The sequence below is a fragment of the Odocoileus virginianus genome, chromosome 7 (assembly GCF_023699985.2).
Source record: "Odocoileus virginianus isolate 20LAN1187 ecotype Illinois chromosome 7, Ovbor_1.2, whole genome shotgun sequence".
Lineage (NCBI taxonomy): Eukaryota > Metazoa > Chordata > Mammalia > Artiodactyla > Cervidae > Odocoileus > Odocoileus virginianus.
The window spans coordinates 64510035-64528931 of record NC_069680.1 but is presented as its reverse complement, the minus strand read 5'-3'; the positions used below and the strand labels follow the sequence as shown (position 1 = coordinate 64528931).

At 48.4% G+C, this 18897-nt stretch overlaps 2 protein-coding genes across 2 annotated transcripts in view; one reads left to right on the top strand and one right to left on the bottom strand.

The window, feature by feature from the left end:
* SAMD8 (sterile alpha motif domain containing 8) overlaps positions 1–18897 on the bottom strand; it is a 117641-nt gene that overhangs the window by 71125 nt on the left and 27619 nt on the right. The window contains exon 2 of the mRNA XM_020888897.2: positions 16261–16447. Within this exon, the coding sequence (XP_020744556.2) occupies positions 16261–16341 (81 nt within the window). The 5' untranslated portion in view covers positions 16342–16447. The remainder of the gene's footprint in view (positions 1–16260; positions 16448–18897) is intronic.
* DUSP29 (dual specificity phosphatase 29) overlaps positions 11437–18897 on the top strand; it is a 35862-nt gene continuing 28401 nt past the window's right edge. Inside the window, exon 1 of the mRNA XM_020888913.2 lies at positions 11437–11490. The gene's annotated coding sequence lies outside the window, so the exon portion shown is untranslated. The remainder of the gene's footprint in view (positions 11491–18897) is intronic.

The following is an 18897-nucleotide window of genomic DNA, read 5'->3' as shown; positions in this document are numbered from 1 at the left end:
AAGAACTGAGGGCAGGTTAATTTCCCGGATCACAGGGGTGCTAGGAAGGCACGTCTCCACTTGACCGTTGAACTTGCAGGCAGGACTAGAAAGGGGAAACTTGGGGGTGGGGTGAAGGGGCGCTAATGGTCCCTCACAGACCATCCCACACAGCACTCTGTATAGCCCACGAAAGATCCCCATCACATCAGTGCCTCTTTCCGAGGGATTCCTGGTGCCACACACTCTGCACCATGCGACTCTACTGCCCTGCGGTCCTAGCCGTAGATTGTTGCACCAGGGTGGGCACCTGGGCACGGCCTTCAATTTGCTCCCCATGTCCATCCTCCCCTTTTACTTTGGTGAAGAACCTCAATTGTTAGCTGGGTGGCGATGCACCCAACCAAAGTAGAACGTTTCCCAACCTCCCTAGTAGGTAACTTTGGCCAAGTGACCTATGTTCTATTCAATAAGATGGAGTGAATCACTGTGTGGAACTTCTGATAAGTCTCCCTGAAGGGCAATGTGTGTTCCACTTGAGGGTGAGAATGGGCTTGGCTGGGCTCCCTCCTAGTCCTGGCCTCCACGGCCTCCACACCCCCTTTACAGGAGAGAGAAAGAAATGTTCATCTTGGTTAAGCCCCTGTTCTTCAAGGCTCTGTTACTTGCAGCCAAACTGGTCTTAACTGTAAGAGGCTGCCATTGATGGGTGCTCTGTCCTGGGAGTGAAAAGCAGCTCACAGTGGATGAGACCCCACATAAACCAGGTCACTGGAGTTATGGCATATCCTGGGAGACACTCCCATTCTCCAGGAGATTCCTTGTTTTCCGGTGTATTCTTACAATGAACCCCTGAGGTCACTGGAGAGTGAGTTTATCCTTGGGCCCCTAAAAGAACCTCAACTATTTCCTTCCTGAATTTCCATCAGACCCCTGGTATCGCCTGAAAAAAATAAGTTTGGCAGGACAATGGGTCAGTGGAGGCAGGTCTGTCACAGGAAACAGCCACTGCACCGAAGGAGCTGGCCTTCCCCCTCTTACTCTCGGTCCAGCTGTGTGCCTCCCAAAGAGCAGCAATACATCTCCAGACAAGGAGATTACAACAGACGCTGCCACTGCCGAGCTGAGTGGCCCAGGGTGGGAATGGGGCGGCAGGAAGAACAGGAACCTGGGACACGGGTTTCCATTCAGACTCCACCCTTTAACCAGCTACGTGAGCCGGGACTGACAGCCAGCTGCTCTGAACCTCACATTCCTCAAGAGCAAAAGCAGGACAGATGCCACACTGCACGGGGCTCTTGTGATGACGGAAACTGGGGAGCAGCCCCGTGCCTGGCACGCAGTAAGTCCTCCACAAAAGCTTGCGTTTCTTTCCTTCCTGCTGAGAAAGCCAGGAACCTTGGGAAGGAATATCTGGATCTCCTTCCTTCCTGGTTGGGGAAGGGAGGCCTGTTCACACAGGCCCCAAGAGAGATGCATTTTTTTTTCCATTAGATTCTCAGAACAGCAATGAGGCCCAGTGAGGTGGTCACCACCAGCCCGATTCTAAGAGGCCATCATCTGGATTTACTTTCTCATTCTTTTAAATAGATGTATATGATTTATATACTTTTGACAAGGAGTTTTACACATATAAGAGGCTCTGCATTCTCTTATAAGTTTTTTAGATATTGTTGTAAACTTACACTAGGATATTAGACTGTAATGATAAATGCAGCCCTCTTAGCTAAAGCCCTCGTTATCCAAACACTAGAATTTTTGCTTAATGAAAAGAGTTTTACAGGCTCTCCAGACCCCCAGTTCATCTTTATCCTGGTCCTTAACTTAGGGAAGAAGAGAGAAAAGCTAAATGCCTCCCACACTCACACACACACACATGCCTGAAGCAGGCTTATGAGAAAAATCTGGAATGTCTTGGAGTTGTTTTTTTTTTTCCCAATTACAACTCAATAAAAATGTGCTCGTAAAAGTTCTAGATAAGCAACAGCTTTGCCAGCAGGATGGGGCTACCCACTTCCCAGGGAAGCCTGCCCTGGTGTGATGGGCAGGGGGCTGGGGGAGGGCAGGAAGCCAAAGTTGGCTGCTTTATGGTCTCCCCTGCCTTCTCCATACAACACACACACAGTGGGCTCCTCTGAGGAACTGGGAACGGCCCATGCTATGGAGGAGGTAGGGGGCAGCCTCCTTCCTTCTGAAAGGCCAGTCTGTTCAGCCAAGAGGCCAGTGGGAGTAAAGCCTTATACCAGGCATAAAATTTTGAAAATATTCAATGGCTGTGTTTTTACATTGTTTCCCCAGTAAAGAAGTTGCTTAGGAGTAGGGCTGCCAGATAAAATATAGGACACCAGTTAAATCTGAATTTCAGATAAACAACAAACAACTTGTTATTATAAATATGTCCCAAATATTGTAGAGGACACTTGTTTTTATTGTTTGGTCTCTTAAGTCACGTCTGACTCTTCTATGACCCCTGTGGACTGCAGCCCGCCAGGCTCCTCTGTACATGGGATTTCCCTGGCAAGAATACTGGAGTAGGTTGCCATTTCCTTCTCCAGATTTTCCCAATCCAGGGATCGAACCCAAGTCTTCTGCATTGGCAGTGGATTCTTTACCACTGGGACACTGGTGAAGCCCACAGAGGAGATGCTTAAAATAAAAATGTATTTGTAAATCAGTCAACCCTACCTGGAAGTCACTTCACTTTTATAGCCCCTGACAAATGGGAAAAAGAGGCCAAATCCAGTAAGAGGAGGCCCAGAGGATTTCCTGGTGAGAAAGAAAAAGGAAGTGAGTGACTGGAGAGGACAAGTACTAAAGGAGGGGCGGGAGCGGTGACCTCCGTTCTCTAAGGCATGGTCCCGGGGACCAAGTGAAAGGTGCAGAGAGTGCCTTGCTCTTTACTTATTTTTTCTGGAAGGCGGACATTTTGCCCAACATGAGCAGCAGCCAGGCTCAAGGGGCCCCGCAGCACCAAGGCTGCCTCCCCACCTTTAAGGCTCCTGCAGCAAACCCTGATGCACCACATCCACAATCCGTATTACAGCATATCCACAGTCTGGCTTGCACAACAGAAGAGGATTCTGAGTTTGAGCTTTTAACTGGGAAGCCGGGATGTTATTATTTAGCAAATGTAAGTGTCTGCTATTCCCAGCAGGTGGGGAGGCGGCTTGCAGGGAAGGTTAGAAGAGCTAAAGATAAATAAAGATGCCGCAGTTCCTTTGTACATCCCAGAGAAAAGAAGAACAGCAACGTGAGGATAGAGACGCAGCACATCTCGCTGTTACCTTTCTCTCCACTTGCAGAATTCTGCCCAGCACATGAGAGGTGCTCTGGGAAGGGCAGAGTGTGTGAATTTTCCACCCACTCCAAGCCAGACTGACTGTAGCAGTGAGGGTCTCTTCAGGTCCTGGGCACACCTGGTGCCCCTCCCTGAGAACTGGCCTCAAGGACAAGTCTGAGACTGTGTGCCCAGATACCAAAGTAGTGAAGTTGCTTAAGAAAACATGAGCTTCTTTCCCAAGATTCATCAGCAACTTTGTGCAGAGAAAAGTTACATCATCAGAGTCAGAAAACCTTTATTAAAACAACAGCAACACTATGTGCTAAGGCGTGTGTTAGTTAAGTACGTCATATCATTTATCATTTCATTTCACAATGAATACCTCAAAGTCAAATTCACCAGGCAATTCTTTACAATCAGCCATCAAAACATACCTGGAATCTAACTTCTCAAAAGCCCTGTCACTACCATCCTTGAGCCCTTAAGGCAGCAGCATCTCTTCCCTGGACAACAAGAGCAGGCCACTCCCTAGTACACTACTTGTTCACCACATTCCATTCCCTACATACCAGTCAAAATGTTCTTCTTAAAATGCACATCAAATCATGTAAGCATCCTCCTTGGCATAAAACCCAAACTCCTTACCATGACCACAAGGCCCCATGGTTACAGGCCCTCGTATGCCAACATTCTCATTCTTCTTCACTCTGGTGTAACCACACTAGCCATTCAAAGCATTAGGGTCCAGGCTAGGTTACTGTGAGAGATTCCAAAACACAGTGACTTAAGTAACTGTTTATTTCTCTCTGGTGTCACTGTTCAAAGGTAGGTGGGCAGTCCAGACTGCTGAGGGGTCTCAGCTCCAAGGGGTCATGCAAGGACCCCGGTGCCTCCCACCTCGCTGCTCTGCCAGCCCTGAGAGTCTTGTTCTCGTCTGCCTGGTGGAAGCTGGGTCACGGGCACATCTGTAGCCCATGGCTTTCTAGTGCCTGGCTGCTTCAGCATCCTTGGCTTGTTGCCTTAACCCTACTCACACTCTGTATGTAGTCCCTTCATTAATATCTCTTTCTCTAAACTATCCCTGGTGAATTCTGTCCCTTTCCAGCCTAAAGCTCCACTGAACACAATGCGTCAGAGTCAACCCCTCCCTAAACCTGAACTCAGTTCGGCTAATAGATATATGTGGTGATTGTGGTGTTTTAGTCGCTAAGCCTGTCCGAATTTTTGTGACTCCATGGACTTTGTAAGCCCACTAGGCTCCTTCGCCCATGGAACTTCCAAGGCATGAATACTGGAGTGGGTTGCCATTTCCTTCTCCAGGGTATCTTCCCAACCCAGGGGTCAAACTTGCATCTCCTGCATTGCAGGCGGATTCTTTACCCACTGAGCCATCGGGGAAGCCCCCATATGTTAACATATGTCTACATGCATATGTATGTGTATATATATGGGTAGGGGTATTTATATTTGTATATACATGAGTGTGTGTATATCTTTATATATTGATACATGGGGGTGTGTATGTGTATTTTCTCATCCCAGAAAATGCCCCCAAATCTAACTGGAATTGGCACAAGATACCTGTCATAACTAAACTTGCATGGGTTGGCACTGAACTGAAAACGTCCATGACAGTCTGGAGTAATAGCGCTCTCTGCACAGTGAGCGTTCGTTGAGTGCCTACTGGGTTCATGGATGACCAGTACATTACCACAGATGCTCCCACCTAGCCTTCTTCCCCCAATGCCAAGGCTGGCCTTCTCTGAGCGTTTGTACTGAGCTTCCCGGCTCCTCTGGGCAACCCCGGTCCCTTGTGCAGCCCATCACAGCCCTCGCCGCTCGTGCTGCTGGTGCGTGCTCAGAGGTTTCTGCTTCTCCGCTGGGCAATGAGCTCATCCAGGGCAGGCCCTGGTTTCCTGCTCCAAGGACAGGGCCTGGACTCAGAGTAGGGCATCACTTCAATAAATAAATGAAGCACACAGCGGGGGTTTCAGCTCCCAGCCTAATGGTTTGTTCATTTAATCCTCTCTAGGGACTTCTTAATCTGTCCAGTGGGAGATAAAAACAAGTAACCAGAGTTGAGGGAGAATGAGAACAGCAATGGCTAGTGTGTGATGGTGGCTTCCTCCAAGCCAAGGGCTTCATATGCATCATTTTATTTAATCTGCATGGTAACCTCATAGGTAAATCCTGTTATTAGATACAATGTACAGGCTCAAGGAAGTTAAGGGACTTGTACCAGGCTCAGAGTTAAGTGGCAGAGGCAGGATTTGAACCTAAGTCCTTCTGTTTTGCAAGCACACGCCCTTTCCTCCTCCATTCTCCTGCCTCCCAGACACGAATAATCACACTGTCAAGCCTCATCAATGTTACTTTGATGCACTAACAGGCCGTGAAGAGGAAACAGCCATCTATCTGTAAAATAAACAAGCCCTGGTATGCAGACAGAGGTGCTAATAGAGACGCAATTTACCTATTTGCTGAGATCACTGACAGACTCAAGCAGGGCTCAAACAACAGTCATCTGGGAAAGGGGAGGCTTGGGGGGACCCCGACCTACAGCCCATGCCCCAGGTCCTCAGGGCTCCAGAGCCCCCCAAGGAGGAGGTTGGCAGCAGGCACTCCCAGTATTTTGACAGCCAGGCAGATAAACAGAGGTATCGATTTCAGAGAAACATCCTCGGCCCTTAGGTCTTCTCTCCAAACACGAAGTCCTCACATCGCTAGGCCGTCAAAGTCAAGAGTGACACTTCCACAGCAGACATGGCCCTGCTGGCTGCCAGCAAGCTCCCTGGAGAGTCACAGAAATCTTCAAGGCACCCACACACCGGGGACAAACTGGGCTGGAAGGAGGTAGGTCAGGCCTGGACAGATGGAAACCTCCATTGTGATTCCCATTAGCACAAGGTCTTGTCTCACTCTCCGTGACCCGGGATGCCCAGTATGGGAACCCCCAGCCCCCTGGGCTGTTGAGCACTTGAAATGAGATGAGATGTGTTATAAGTGTAAGATACTCAGATTTCAAAGATTTCACATAGAAAAAAGTATGTCAAATAGCTCAATAATTTTCATACTGCTTACATATTGACACTGTAATATTTGGGGTATAGTTAAATAAAACACATTATTAAAATTAATTTCACCTGTTTCTTTCTACGCCTTAATATGGCTACTAGAAAAAAAATTTTTTTGGCTGAGTTGCGACTAGGGCCATGGCAGTAAAAGCACCAAGTACTAATCACTGGACCATGGGGAATTCCCCCTAGAAAATTCTAAGCTGCAAACATGGCTTGTATTATATATCTTTTAGACAGTGCAGATCTGAAGAGTAAAATAAAAAGGACAATTCAAAGTGAACAAAGAAATTTTTATCAAAACGCAAATTAAATGAAAATAAAACATGAGAAACATTTCCACGTGTATTTTCAAAAGAGTTCTTTTTTAAAAACATTCAAAGTTTCTATTAAAAGTGAAATGGAATTTATAATTGTTGGATATCAAAGTTTTAAATCAAAACAATCTAAATAATCCCCAAAATCTTAACTCAATTCTCTGAAAGCCTTGTTAAATCTTATAAACGACTGTTACAAAAACAAAATGATGGGCAATTCTAGTAGTCAATGTAAAGTGGCATTTTGCTTCACATTACATCTAGACCTGCATATAATATATATGCTTTAAAGAAGTCTATGAGTTGTTTAACACACCAAAATATCCCTCAGCTGTTGTGTGCCTGTTGGGAATACCACACTAATGCCAGGTCACCTCCAGAGCCCTGGAGCAGAACGCAGACACAATGGATGCTCAGAACTACCGGGTCTATGTGCTTGCTGAGCCCACGACTGATTTAGCAGGATAAGCCGTCCCACTTCCCCGGTTCCAATTCTCTCTGGAACCCCGAGTTAGCAGTGACACAACCCACCAAGCTTCATGGAATTCAGGCTTGGTCACTTTTTGTCCTGAGGACGCTGAGTAAGGGGAGGGCAAGCACATTCTCTGCGGCCTAAATGGCGCTAATTGCAAGCGTGGATGGAGTGATGGGTCCACTAGGTGCCTGTGAGAAGAGCCAGATCCCGGGTGAATGAAGTGCCCACAACATCCTTTTTAATTTTCAAACTTACACACAGCAAAGTTCACTCTGTCTTTTTACTGACAAATTCGTCTAGCTGTGTCACCACCACTATGACCAACACACAGCGCAGTTACTACAATCCCCGACATTCTTACCCAGCTTTGGCATTGTCAGGTTCTCGCTTGCTTTTAGCCATTCAAATGAGTGCTCAGCAGCATCTCAACATGTGTGTGTGTGTGTGTGCATGAGACACACAGAGACAGAGACAGAGGTGGGGATCTCTAAGAAAGCGGCTCAGCAAGGGGCTCCTTCTTCCAGGGTCTGTGGATGATACTGTCGGGGGAACAAAAAAAACTCCTCTCTCAGATGTGTGACAGTGACTTATCCGGGAAAATGCCATGGTGGGCTTTTTGATAAGAAAGGGAGACCCCTAGCTTATTCTGCTTGGGAGGCTGCGACCAAGAGGGAGCTGATCCGCTCAGCATAATCACTGGAGAGCAGGAATCTGGGACGTTCCTGAGGGAGCTCTGGAGGAGAGAGGGAGAGGCCCAGAAGGGAAGAGAAGGAAAGCTGCAACGACTGTGCACACAGTGAGGAGCCTCGTGAACACGGCAGGCACAGGGACGGATGTCTCGAGAGAGAGAAATGCCCTGGGAGTGGGGCCCAGCCAACAACTTCCTAAGACTAAGGAGCTCAGACATGGAGTTTGGGATCACCACCTGCTCTGTGCTGAGGGCCCCTCTGCCACACACAGTGGCGTTGGGTGAGTGGTGCTTTGGAGGAAGAACAGAAGAGGATGGTGTTGAGCTTGGGATGAGGCTGGAGGAGAGGAGGGCGGCATGTGCCAGTGAGGTGGAGAGGCAAGAAGGCTACAGGAACACTGACCCAGAGAAATGAGAGCCATCCTATCTGGACTCCTTCCAGACGACAGCAGTCCTTGGAGATGCCGTGGAGGGCTCTGGGCAGGCTGCAGAACATGGGCCTGAGTCTGTTTGCTTTTCTTCTTAACATGAAAGAAGAAAGGCCTTTGTGGACAGCAGAGGGCCTCGAGCCATCAGATTACACACGTGCGCTGCTGAGATATGGCCTCGGCCCTCTGGGCTCCATCTGGGAGGCCACCCTCTCCCTGGGCTCTGGCTGGATTCAGCGTCCACATAAACTCTGGTGTCCATAGAGCACTAGAAGCCTCTGGATCTTTTCAACCCAGAAAAGTCAGGTACTAGTCAAATATCAAACACTAGTTTTCCTGCTGCCACCTCAAACTTAGTGACTCAAAGCAACACTGGTCTTCATACTGCCCTGGAGTCAGAAGGCTGATGTGGGTCTCACTGGGCTACATCAAGGCATGGGCAGAACTACATTCCTTCGGCAAGTTCTAAGGGAGAATCCGTTGCCTTGTCCAGCTTCCAGAGGCTGTTCTTTGGTTTGTGGCCCCTTCCTCCATCTCGAAAGCTGCTAACAGGGAGCTGAGTCCTTCTCACAAGGACTCACTCTCTTCTCCAGACTCTTTCTCCCACTTTGAAGAGACGTTCTGATTACATCAGGCCCACCTGGGTGATCCAGGGTACTCTCCCTATTTTAAGATCTCGCGGTTGGCACTCTTAATTCCACCTGCAACCTTTATTCCCCTCTGCCTTGTAACATATTCACAGGTTCCAGACATTAGGATGTGGACACCTTTCTGGGTGTGTGCATGAGTGTGAGTGTGTGTGTATTCTGTCTACCATACCTTGCCACTGCGCATAAGTGGAATTCTGATCCAGAGCACTGTCTACCTGCATGTGAAAATCGAGAAAGTAGAGGGAGATTCTGGGGGAAAGGAATTTGCTAATAAAATCACTTGAGTCAGAGAAGGCAGTGACTTTGGGAGGAAACCCATGTCAAGTGCTGCCACATGTGCGTTAAGTTCCTAAGAAGCTACAATGAAAATAACAGCTGTTTCTACAGATAACACCGCCTGCACTAGGGCGGCTTGCTGTTGCACAGAATCCTGGCGGACTATCCTCGGAGTCTTAAACAGTTAGAGACATCTCTGAGTCCAGCCAATGGTTACCTGGCTTGCTCCCATCCTGGCATAACGGTATGTGTGCTGCGTCCACACCAGGCAGATCTTGGGGGCATTCACCCACAACCCGAGTTCTGCCCTGAGAGTTGTGCAGAGAAGGCTGCCGTTTCTCACAGGTGAGCCCTTCAACTAACTAAAAGACGGACCAGGTGTCCCCTACCACCACCACTCTTTTCTAATAAACTCTTCCCAGGGCTTCCTATAGTTTCTCATAATTAATTATGTGGTTTCCACCCTTCCCTACCCTTGTCACTCTCCTTTGGGCATCCTTTAGTGTGTGAAGGATTGGCAACATGTAGGGTGTGGGGAGAGGGTCACCAGTCTTCTGTCACAGCATTTAGGGGCTAGTCTAATGGAGGTGACAATCCAGCAACACACATCAATCTTTCCTTGGCTTTAGTTTCTTGGCCATCCTTCTAGACAGTGTGAAATACTACCTTGCTCTGTTAATGGTTATCTGTCTATCTATCCATCCCAGATGTCTTTAGCTATTTGATTTTTGCCCCCTCTGAATCTACATCTTCAGCAGCTCCTCTTGCCACCTCAGCCCTTAACTTGGGCTGGGTTTGGGACTGAGGCTGGGACTTGACCCCAGGCTCCCAGCTAGATGGAAACCTTTCTTCAGCCTCAGTTAGTTCCAGCATCTCTGACTTCTCCAGTTCTTAGGGCAATTGCAGAAGGGCCTCTGACTCTGGTGCTCCAACTCTAGCACAGGACAGCAGGGACATGTGGGCCCTGACAGCTTGACCTCCTTAATACATTCTGTATGCTTAAATCCTGAGTACTCTGCCTTGTGCATATTCTCTGCACCAAGAAATCAATAAAAGCAAAATCTTTCTTAGCAGTTTCACAATGGAAAATACTAGAAGAAATAATCGCTCTAAATGAAACTGGCAGTCGTTAAACAAGCGAATTCTGTTTTGGTTTGCTGAATACAACGTTGTAGAGGGCAATATAATGGCCCCAAAATAAGAAGATCCTATTAAGTGAAGGATGTAGAGAGACTGGGGACCCCCTTCCCACTCCCCCTAATCCTTCACACACTGAAGGATGCCCAAAAAGGCTGACAGGATGGGAAAGGATGGAAAATCAAGTCACTCATTAAAAGGAACTACAGGAAGCTTTAGAATGATTTTACCAGAAAAATAGAGGAGCCTGGACAGGACCATCCCCCGACCCCTGCAGCCCTGAAAAAGAGGACCATAGCAGTAGGGGTGGTGGTGGGGACCTTGGAGCAAAGGAGGCTGGGGTCAAAGGGATGGGAGGCTGAGAGAAGGAATCGCTAAGAGAGACCTGGGAATGACTGTTGAATTGGGAATGTTTTTGGCCTCCTAATACCATCCAGTATTTTTTAAATGTTTAGCATGTATCAGGCACTGGCTATATACTTTCCACACTGTATTTGATGTAACTCTCATAACAACATAATAGGGTGGCATTATGATTATTGTCCCCACTGAAGCCCAGACATGGCTTGGACACCTGCTGAAGGTCTCACAGGAAGGGACACAATGCAAATGAACCCAAGCTTCCAGTTTCTCTGGAAGGAGGATGTGGTTCACTGATCACCCTGCATGATGTGGCAATCATTCCATTCACTCCTCAGAGACAGCTCCACAAACTCCCAGAAAATACTGGAGTGGAGAGTCCTCCAGTCTGGGGGCCCCCTACCCTTGCACAGGCACTGTGCCAGCTTGCAAAGCGCCCCCATTCCAGCTATTCCAGGACAGAGCCCCAGGCAGGGCCCCGCAGGCACCTGGCCTCATCCATCCCAAGAAAACAAAGCCAGGAAATCCCCCTGCCTGTCCCCGCGTTGGTGGCCGCATGTCTCGCCTCCGTGGCTGGGCTCGGGACAAGCGTGTGTGCTCCAGGTACAGGACTCTCAGAGTCAAGGGTTTCAGGTCACACTGGCAAATCATTTTGCAAGCAGATGCCACAGGTCTCCTCACAGACTGGGCAGCACACAAGGTCAGTGTCAGCAGATCCGACCCTAAAAATAGGCTCTTGGATGCCAGTCAGAGTGGCTGGGTGTGCGGCCGCCACACGCCCCACAGACCAGCGCCTCCTGACCCGGCCAGGACCCAGTGCGCACAGGTAAGGCCCTCTGGTGGGGAGACTGGCATCTCTCTTGGGTTCAGTCAAGTGTTCTTTGGGGTCTCAGGTGTGGGGATCAGAGGACCCCTTCCCATCTGGTCTCTGGAGTGGCAGAGACCAGCTGACATCTTCTCAGTTTGACAGGCTTCTTGCTCCGTCTTTCCCTAAAGACTCCCAAGAAATTTTCTCCACTTCCCTTCCTCTAAATCTAAGCTTCCAGTTCAATGACCATTTCTAAAGGATAATAGGGTGGGTTAAATCTCATCGGGCCTTCTGAGGCACTGGATGCATTGCATCACATATCATATTCCAGCAAGGTTCTGCATTTATCCATTTAGCTAGCAGAGGGGAAAAAAAACCTCAGCAGGAGGTGGGGGTGGAATGGAGGCACCCGTGGTGACTCACATCAAGCGTGGGGGAGCACAAATTACAACTAAGTCCCCAAAACCCTGGGGATGTGAGAACACTTCCTGTGTCCTCGGTAACCCTAAGCATCATTTGGACAGAGTGGCTATTTTTGAAGCTTTTTCCTGTCCCAGTGGGAGGGTGGGGTTGGGGATGATTGCTCTGGTAGAGATGGGGAGACTGGGTCACTGAGGGACTTGGCCTCTGGACCAAGACACCAGTGCCTGTAGGCAGGAAGGTGGGACGATATCCTGTGTCTCAGGCCAGGGCTCTCCCATCAGACCCTGTGCCCTTGTCCTGTGGCCCCAACGGCCCCTCATGGGCCTGGACCCAAGCGTTGGGAGTGGGGGACTCTTGAGTGTTGAGGAAATCTGAGAACATTCCAAGGGAACCCCTTCAAGTAAGACGGGTGAACGTGCATGTGTGGAGAGACCCTCCCCACTGAAGGCCCAGCATCTGAGGGGCTCTGTACCCGGTCTGTGTTCTTGAGCCCTGAACCTTCCATCATGGCCTCGTCTTTGTCCTCTTCACAACAGAAGCATTTTGTTCCCACCAAATGACATTTGCCAACAGCACTCGGAGGGCTGCTGAGCTGAATCCTGTACAGGGGAACAACCTCGGGCCTGGAGGGGGAGGTGGGACGTGGGAGAGGGTCTGAGGAGTCAGGGAGAGGTCAGAGGCTCTTCAGGGACAAAAACAGATCCACGCTGGGGGGTTGGGGCGATGGCCCTCCACCATCTGACGAGCTGGAAGCCCTCGCCGGCAGCATGTCGGTCCTAGGGTGGCACCGACAGGAGGGGACCCTGAGTCCTGACTTGAGGGTGGATTTCCAGTGGCTGCTGACAACCTCACAGGGGACAAGGGGCAGAGGGGACCCTGAGGCCGGGGGCTTAGCTGTGTTTCCTACCACCCTGGTGATGCCCAGCTAGGTCCACGTGGGGAGGGGGCAGCCTGCCTTCCCTAGAGCCAGGGCTGGCCTTCTCCAGACACCGCGCAACCCTGTGAGTTGGCAAGGGGTCCTGGCTGACCATGTGCGAGGACGGCTCGGAGAGCTTGTCTTCTGCGTAGTCACACGGTCATGTACTTACTCCTTGGAACTGCCGCAGCCTGGGAGGGGTGTGCCTCGTCACCTGCACTTCAGATGAGCATGCTGAGACACACAGCCGTGGAGCAGCTTTCCCAGCACCACGCAGCCCAGACCACAGCGAGGCCAGTGTGCCTCAGAGCCTGACCACATAGCCACTGTGCTCGGGTGCCCCTCCATGAGGTGGGGGTGTGGGGGACACCTCACCCGCTTCCCTCGTCGCCTGCACACAGCCACTCCAGGTCCTGGTGTCAGGAGGCAGAGCTCTGCGTGTCCTCTCCAGCCTGCCTCCAGGGCGGGTGACCCTTGATGGTTCTGGACCCACCACTTCCACTGCAAACAGGGGATCAAGTCTCATCACAGCCTGGCATGGGCACCAGATATTAACAAGTTGGAGACAGATCTTTCTCCTCCTCCCCAAAGTTCTGCTTATACTTCACCCACGAGCAAAGGAGCCCCATCACCCAGAGGAGGATGTTCAGACGTATTAATGCCCCATCCTGTCTGCCACGACTACCCCCACAGAGACCTTTGGCCCCCACCAAACAGCTCTACCCCTATTCCTAACACATTCTGGGCTCAGAACTTAGGTCCTAACACAGTGGTGGCAGCTGTAAGAGGTGGGAGCTTGGCCTACAGCCTTCCCAAGGCCTAGAGCCTCCTCTGAGCAGCATAGAGAGATGGACAGAGTGAGTGATAGTGGTGAGGATGGGCAAGTGGCGGGGGGTGAGACCATGGTGAGGGCTGCACCCCCACAGTCTACCCCCACATCTTCTCCCCTCACAAGGAGGCCTCACATTTTGAGGTGGCACACAGTGGGAAGTGATCCTTGAAGGAGGGGGGGCTAAAAGGCCATCTATTCCTGAATTCATGAGCTGTGTAACTCCCTGCAATGTTTACACCACCACTGGTCTGGTCAGAGGCTCTTGCGGGCTCCTGTGCCAGAGCCTCCTCTCCCCTACGGGACTGGTCATGGAGGTCAAGTCAACCCCGGCCGGCCCCCTTGTCTGGGAAGGAAGCTGCATGTGGCCCTCCAGCCTCCTCACGGTTTCCGGGAGGCCCAACTCTGCCAAACCAAGACTGAAAAAAATCAATTAGGAGTTCATAAATTACCACCCTGAAGCACTTTGAAACCATTTGAAGAGTTAATCAAACAAGTTAATGACATCAACCCCATCTTAGAAGGAATATTAAATTACCTCTTTAAATGAAGCCTTCTCTGTTTTTTTTAATAAAAGGATTTTACATTAATTCACATAATTGCCTCCTATTAACATATTTGCCAGAATCCAAAAGGAAAAGAAAAATCTGCTAAACTTGGGTTGTGTCTGATATATCAGGAATTAAATTATAGGCAACAAAAAATTCCTAGGGTTTTCACATCCAGGTTTTAATTTTTTAAAAATCCCACAACTTTTATTTCCTAGTTGGGATCATTTTTGCAGATTTAAGATGCATAAAGACAAGCATGACTTGTGGTAAATTAAAAACATGTATATTCATATACATATACTGCTGCCAAATTCTGCCCTTCCACGTACCCTGGCGGTAGGTATTACTCTCCTAATAGAGTAATTTTCCCAACCACAATAACATTTTTACTCTCCCCCTTCTTTCAAGGCACATTCCAAGCCCAACTTGGGTGGTGTCATGGAAGAAATGTGTATACAGGCAACACAGGCTAACTTTCCCAGGGAGTCCAACGCATTTAAGGTAAATATGTTATGTCCATAAATACAGGATGCCTTCAAAGAAAGAGGATTCATTTTTAGAAGATTAAATTATAAACTACTCTACTAGACCAGAAACTTGTAGAAGGCAGAGACCTCTCTGGCCCAGCCCAGGCCTGGCACTTAACAGAAGGATATGGTGGATTGTAGGGGTGAGCAGGGCCAGGCCTAACTTCTGAGGTGAAGTAAAAAAGCAGCCCTGATGCTGGCCGAATCAGCCTAAACCAAGACCAGGCTCAGCAGAGTCAGAGAGTCCTGAGGCACGGGGATGGATGCTGTCTTCTCCACCTGAGGTCTGTCTCACAGTCCAAGGGAAGCTTGGGAAGCAAGCTTCCTTCAGAGGTAGATTTACCCCCAAAGAGTCAACACCCCACACTTGCACGGGCCTCTTCTAAGGCCCTGCACCTATTGGGTTTTCTTTTTCTTAAATAAACTGTATACACTTCAGAACCCACAAAACTTGACTCACTTCTGGTTTTCTGGGAAGCGCTGAGGGACCAGAATGATGTGGTGACATGACCTAGGCCTGGCTTTGCCACCAGAGGGCTCAAGAAGGATATAGCCTTGGCTCTGGGAAACTCACAGAGACTGGAAGGTGCTCAGTGCTGTATGTCATGTCAGGAACACCTGGTTAGGCCTTGTCCTGAAGGCCACCTTTCTGTGTCTTCAGCCCACAGGTTTAGAAAGCACACCTACAACACCCAGAACAATTCTCAAATAGAACTGTCACAGGCTTTTTTTCCCCCTGCCATACACTCTCAAGTATGATGTGTTCATCACAAGAGATTTTAGAAAAGATGGCTCCTTAGAAAAAAGAATAAGCTCATATAATTTCATCATTCTAAAATAAGCATATACTTAGTGTTAATATTTTGGTGAAATGTATTTTTGTACAAGAACAGAATCACACTGTACATGCTGCTTCACACATTATCTGGTCTCTTCTCTCCACCAACACAAGACTCTTCCCCTTTGATTTCTCAAAACCACAGCAAACACAGCAGTCTGTACCATCTAACAATTTCACTGAAGTTTTAGGGTGACAATGAGAGGGCTGACATAGCCAGTTGTTGTTTAATTGCTAAGTCATGTCCAATTCTTTTGCGATCCCATGGACTGTAGCCTGCCAGGCTCCTCTGTCCATGGGATCTCCCAGGCAAGAATACTGGAGTGAGATGCCATTTCCTTCTCGAGGGGGTCTTCCTGACCCAGGGATCAAACCTATGTCTCTGACATTGGAGGAGGACTCTTTACCACTGAGGCACTGGGGAAGACTAATACAGTCAGCTGTTGTTCAGCCACTCAGCCGAGTCCGACTCTTTGCAACCACAAAGTTAAGCGCGGGGACCCCTGTTTTGAGGAGTCCTGTGGCTGTGCGCCCTGGATGCTCCTCACCTGGCTCCCAAGCCCTGCCTCCCACACCCTACAGCAGTCCCCTCACACCCACTCCGGGGATGTTCTACAGGCTCAGAACTCCCCTTGCTTTCTTGTATAGAATAATTTTGCTCTTTGTTCACTCCATCACTTTCCGAAATATGCTTTAGGACTTACCTTTTCCCCATCAAAAGGATCCTTCAAGGGTGTTTTTTTGTTCATTGGGAAGCCTGTTCTGTGGCTCACACTCCCGGGCATGGCTACTTGACTAATCTCTGCAGGCTCAAAGGGATCCACTTAGATATTTAAGTTTCCTGCTGAAATGAATGATGCATCTCTCCACTGGGCTTCTTCCATCCTCCACCTTAGAAAGCAAAAGAATCCAGGTTAAGTGTTTGTTTTTGAAGCATCTTCATCCCTCTTGTTACAGCTCCGTTTTATCACAGAAGAAAGCAAAGCTTGGGATGAGATGTGTAGATCCAAGTTCTCAATGATCACTGAGGCTGTGAGAGCAGAGAAGGGCCACCAGCCAGTGAAGGTGGGGAGGGCGGGACAGAGACATAGAGAGGATCCCAGGAAACAGCCAGGCCCTGGAGGCAAGTCAGACGGAGTGGAAACCATAAACCAGAAGTCACAAGCAGCTTCCAGCCCAGACTGTTCTATTTGGCCAGCACAGTGAAAAAATACAGATGCGGTTATTTATTATAAAATATGATTATTTATAAAGAATCCCAAAATAGAAGATGCACAAAAATATCTTCCTGAGTCCTGCCACTTGTTTACAGTATTTGGTGGATTTTCCCCTAGTTAAAAAAAAAAAAAGAAATATATATATATGTATATATATATATATAAATATACATGTATATATATAAAAATACATAGTTTTTTTAATTGATGTATAGTTGATTTACAATGTTGTGTTAGTTTTAGGTGTACAGTACAGTGATTCAATTATATAAAAGAATATACATATATACATTTTTTTTTCAGATTCTTTTCCCTTATAGATTATTAAAAGACATAGAGTATAGTTTCCTGTGTTATATAGTAGGTCCCTGGTTATCTACTTTATATAGAGTCATGTGCATATGTTAATCCCAAATTCCATAATTTTTTTTTTTTTACATAAAGTCAAATCATGGTGTTAAAATTATATTTCTAAATTCAGCTTTAGCCCTTCTTCACTGGCAAGGGAAACCTTTAATCAAACACAAGCTGTACCGTTGAAAAGTCTGGCATGGGGTCAGGATTAATGAGGGATCCCAATTTTGATTATTCCTAGAAAGAGTTTCTCAAAGCAAGGCTACTGCTTCACAGAGGGAAATGGCGCTTGGGCCTTATAGGTCAAGTACTACTCGGTCTCTGCGTTCTCTGTTATCACAGTGTCTTTGAATGTTTTAAGATCAATGGTATCTTAGTTGGGTTCCCTCCAAGGCAGACCCTGAAACCAGGGTTTGAGAACAAGTTGTGAGGTGCTCCAGCAAACAGGATCAGTGCAAAGACCAGAAAATACCGTCAATCAGGGAAATAAAGGGGCTTGAGGGAGGAAGTCTTTTGTGTATAACGGAGCTGTCCACTGCAGTGATCCAAACTGAGGAATGGGACAGGATAAGGCTAGTCTCTAGTACAGCTGCCTGCTGACTTAAAGTTTTTAAATCAGCTGATTTCCCACAAAGCTCTGGCTCTCTGACTTTTCATAAAAATAGCCAACAATACGGGCGTGCACTCCCACATGGAATGGCAAGCTGCTGCCCCTTCAGTGGGGGTGTGTGCTCGCCACTGGGCCACAGTCTGCACCACTCCCTGATGTGTCCTACCTGAGGCCAATAGTTGGGCTTTTGCTTGTTTTATTCTTTAACATCCAATGTACTTAACTCCTCAGAGTTATCTGCCTGGCCCCTCCAGGAAGGAGCCTGAGTCTATCATCCTTTGAGAAGAGCAAGCTGATGCTGCAAATAAAGGCCAAGTAGCCATCAAGTTGACATTTGATTTCCTGGGACCAAACCTTTCAATATGAAGCTGTAACAGGAACCTGGAGGCCTCTCTTGACAACCTGCCCAGCTCTCATTATGACATTTAGCCTGTGATTGATATTGTATGTGTCATCGAGACCTTGGCAGTTAATCTTTAGGTCGAATCTATGGAAACCAAACAGAGCAGGTTTGTCTTCCCCTTCCACTTTGGCTGTGATCTGGGAAACAGACGCTCCTGGCCTCTCTGAGATTCAGAGATCTGGGAGCCATGCAGAGAGATGCACACAAGCCGCCTTCAGGATTTGGAAAGATTACAGGTCTGTGGTTTCTGGACGGCTCTGTGCTTTGTTCTCTCTCCCCATCCAATCTGCATGCTGGAGGATAATAGATCCCAGAGCTCCCTCTGCGTGCCAAGCCGCTCTGGGTAGACCACACCACTTCCGCTTCTGTCTGGAAATCCAGCCGAGGCTTTCAGCACGGGGATGGGGATGGCTCCCTCCACAGTATAATGAAGGAGGACCAGCCTCAGCAAGGGTGAGGTCAGCTTCAGTGATGAAAGGAGGCAGTCAGAGGGTTCGGAATGTAGTTGCTCCAGCATCTTCCTAAAATCCCTTCTTCTGAAGCCTACTTTGGTAGCAGTCAGGGTTCAAAATGGCTCAAACCTTCAAATTTCAGTTCCCAGCTCTCACTCACTGTGAAACAGGAAGAGCTGGTGCAATGGATAAGCTGAGTTCCAGACCTCTCAAAATTAAAGCACCCCAGGCCTGCAGCAGGGAGAGTGTATTTACACTTTCAGGAGACTTGGGTACCTGTGCTGATTCCTCCACAGACGTTTTCA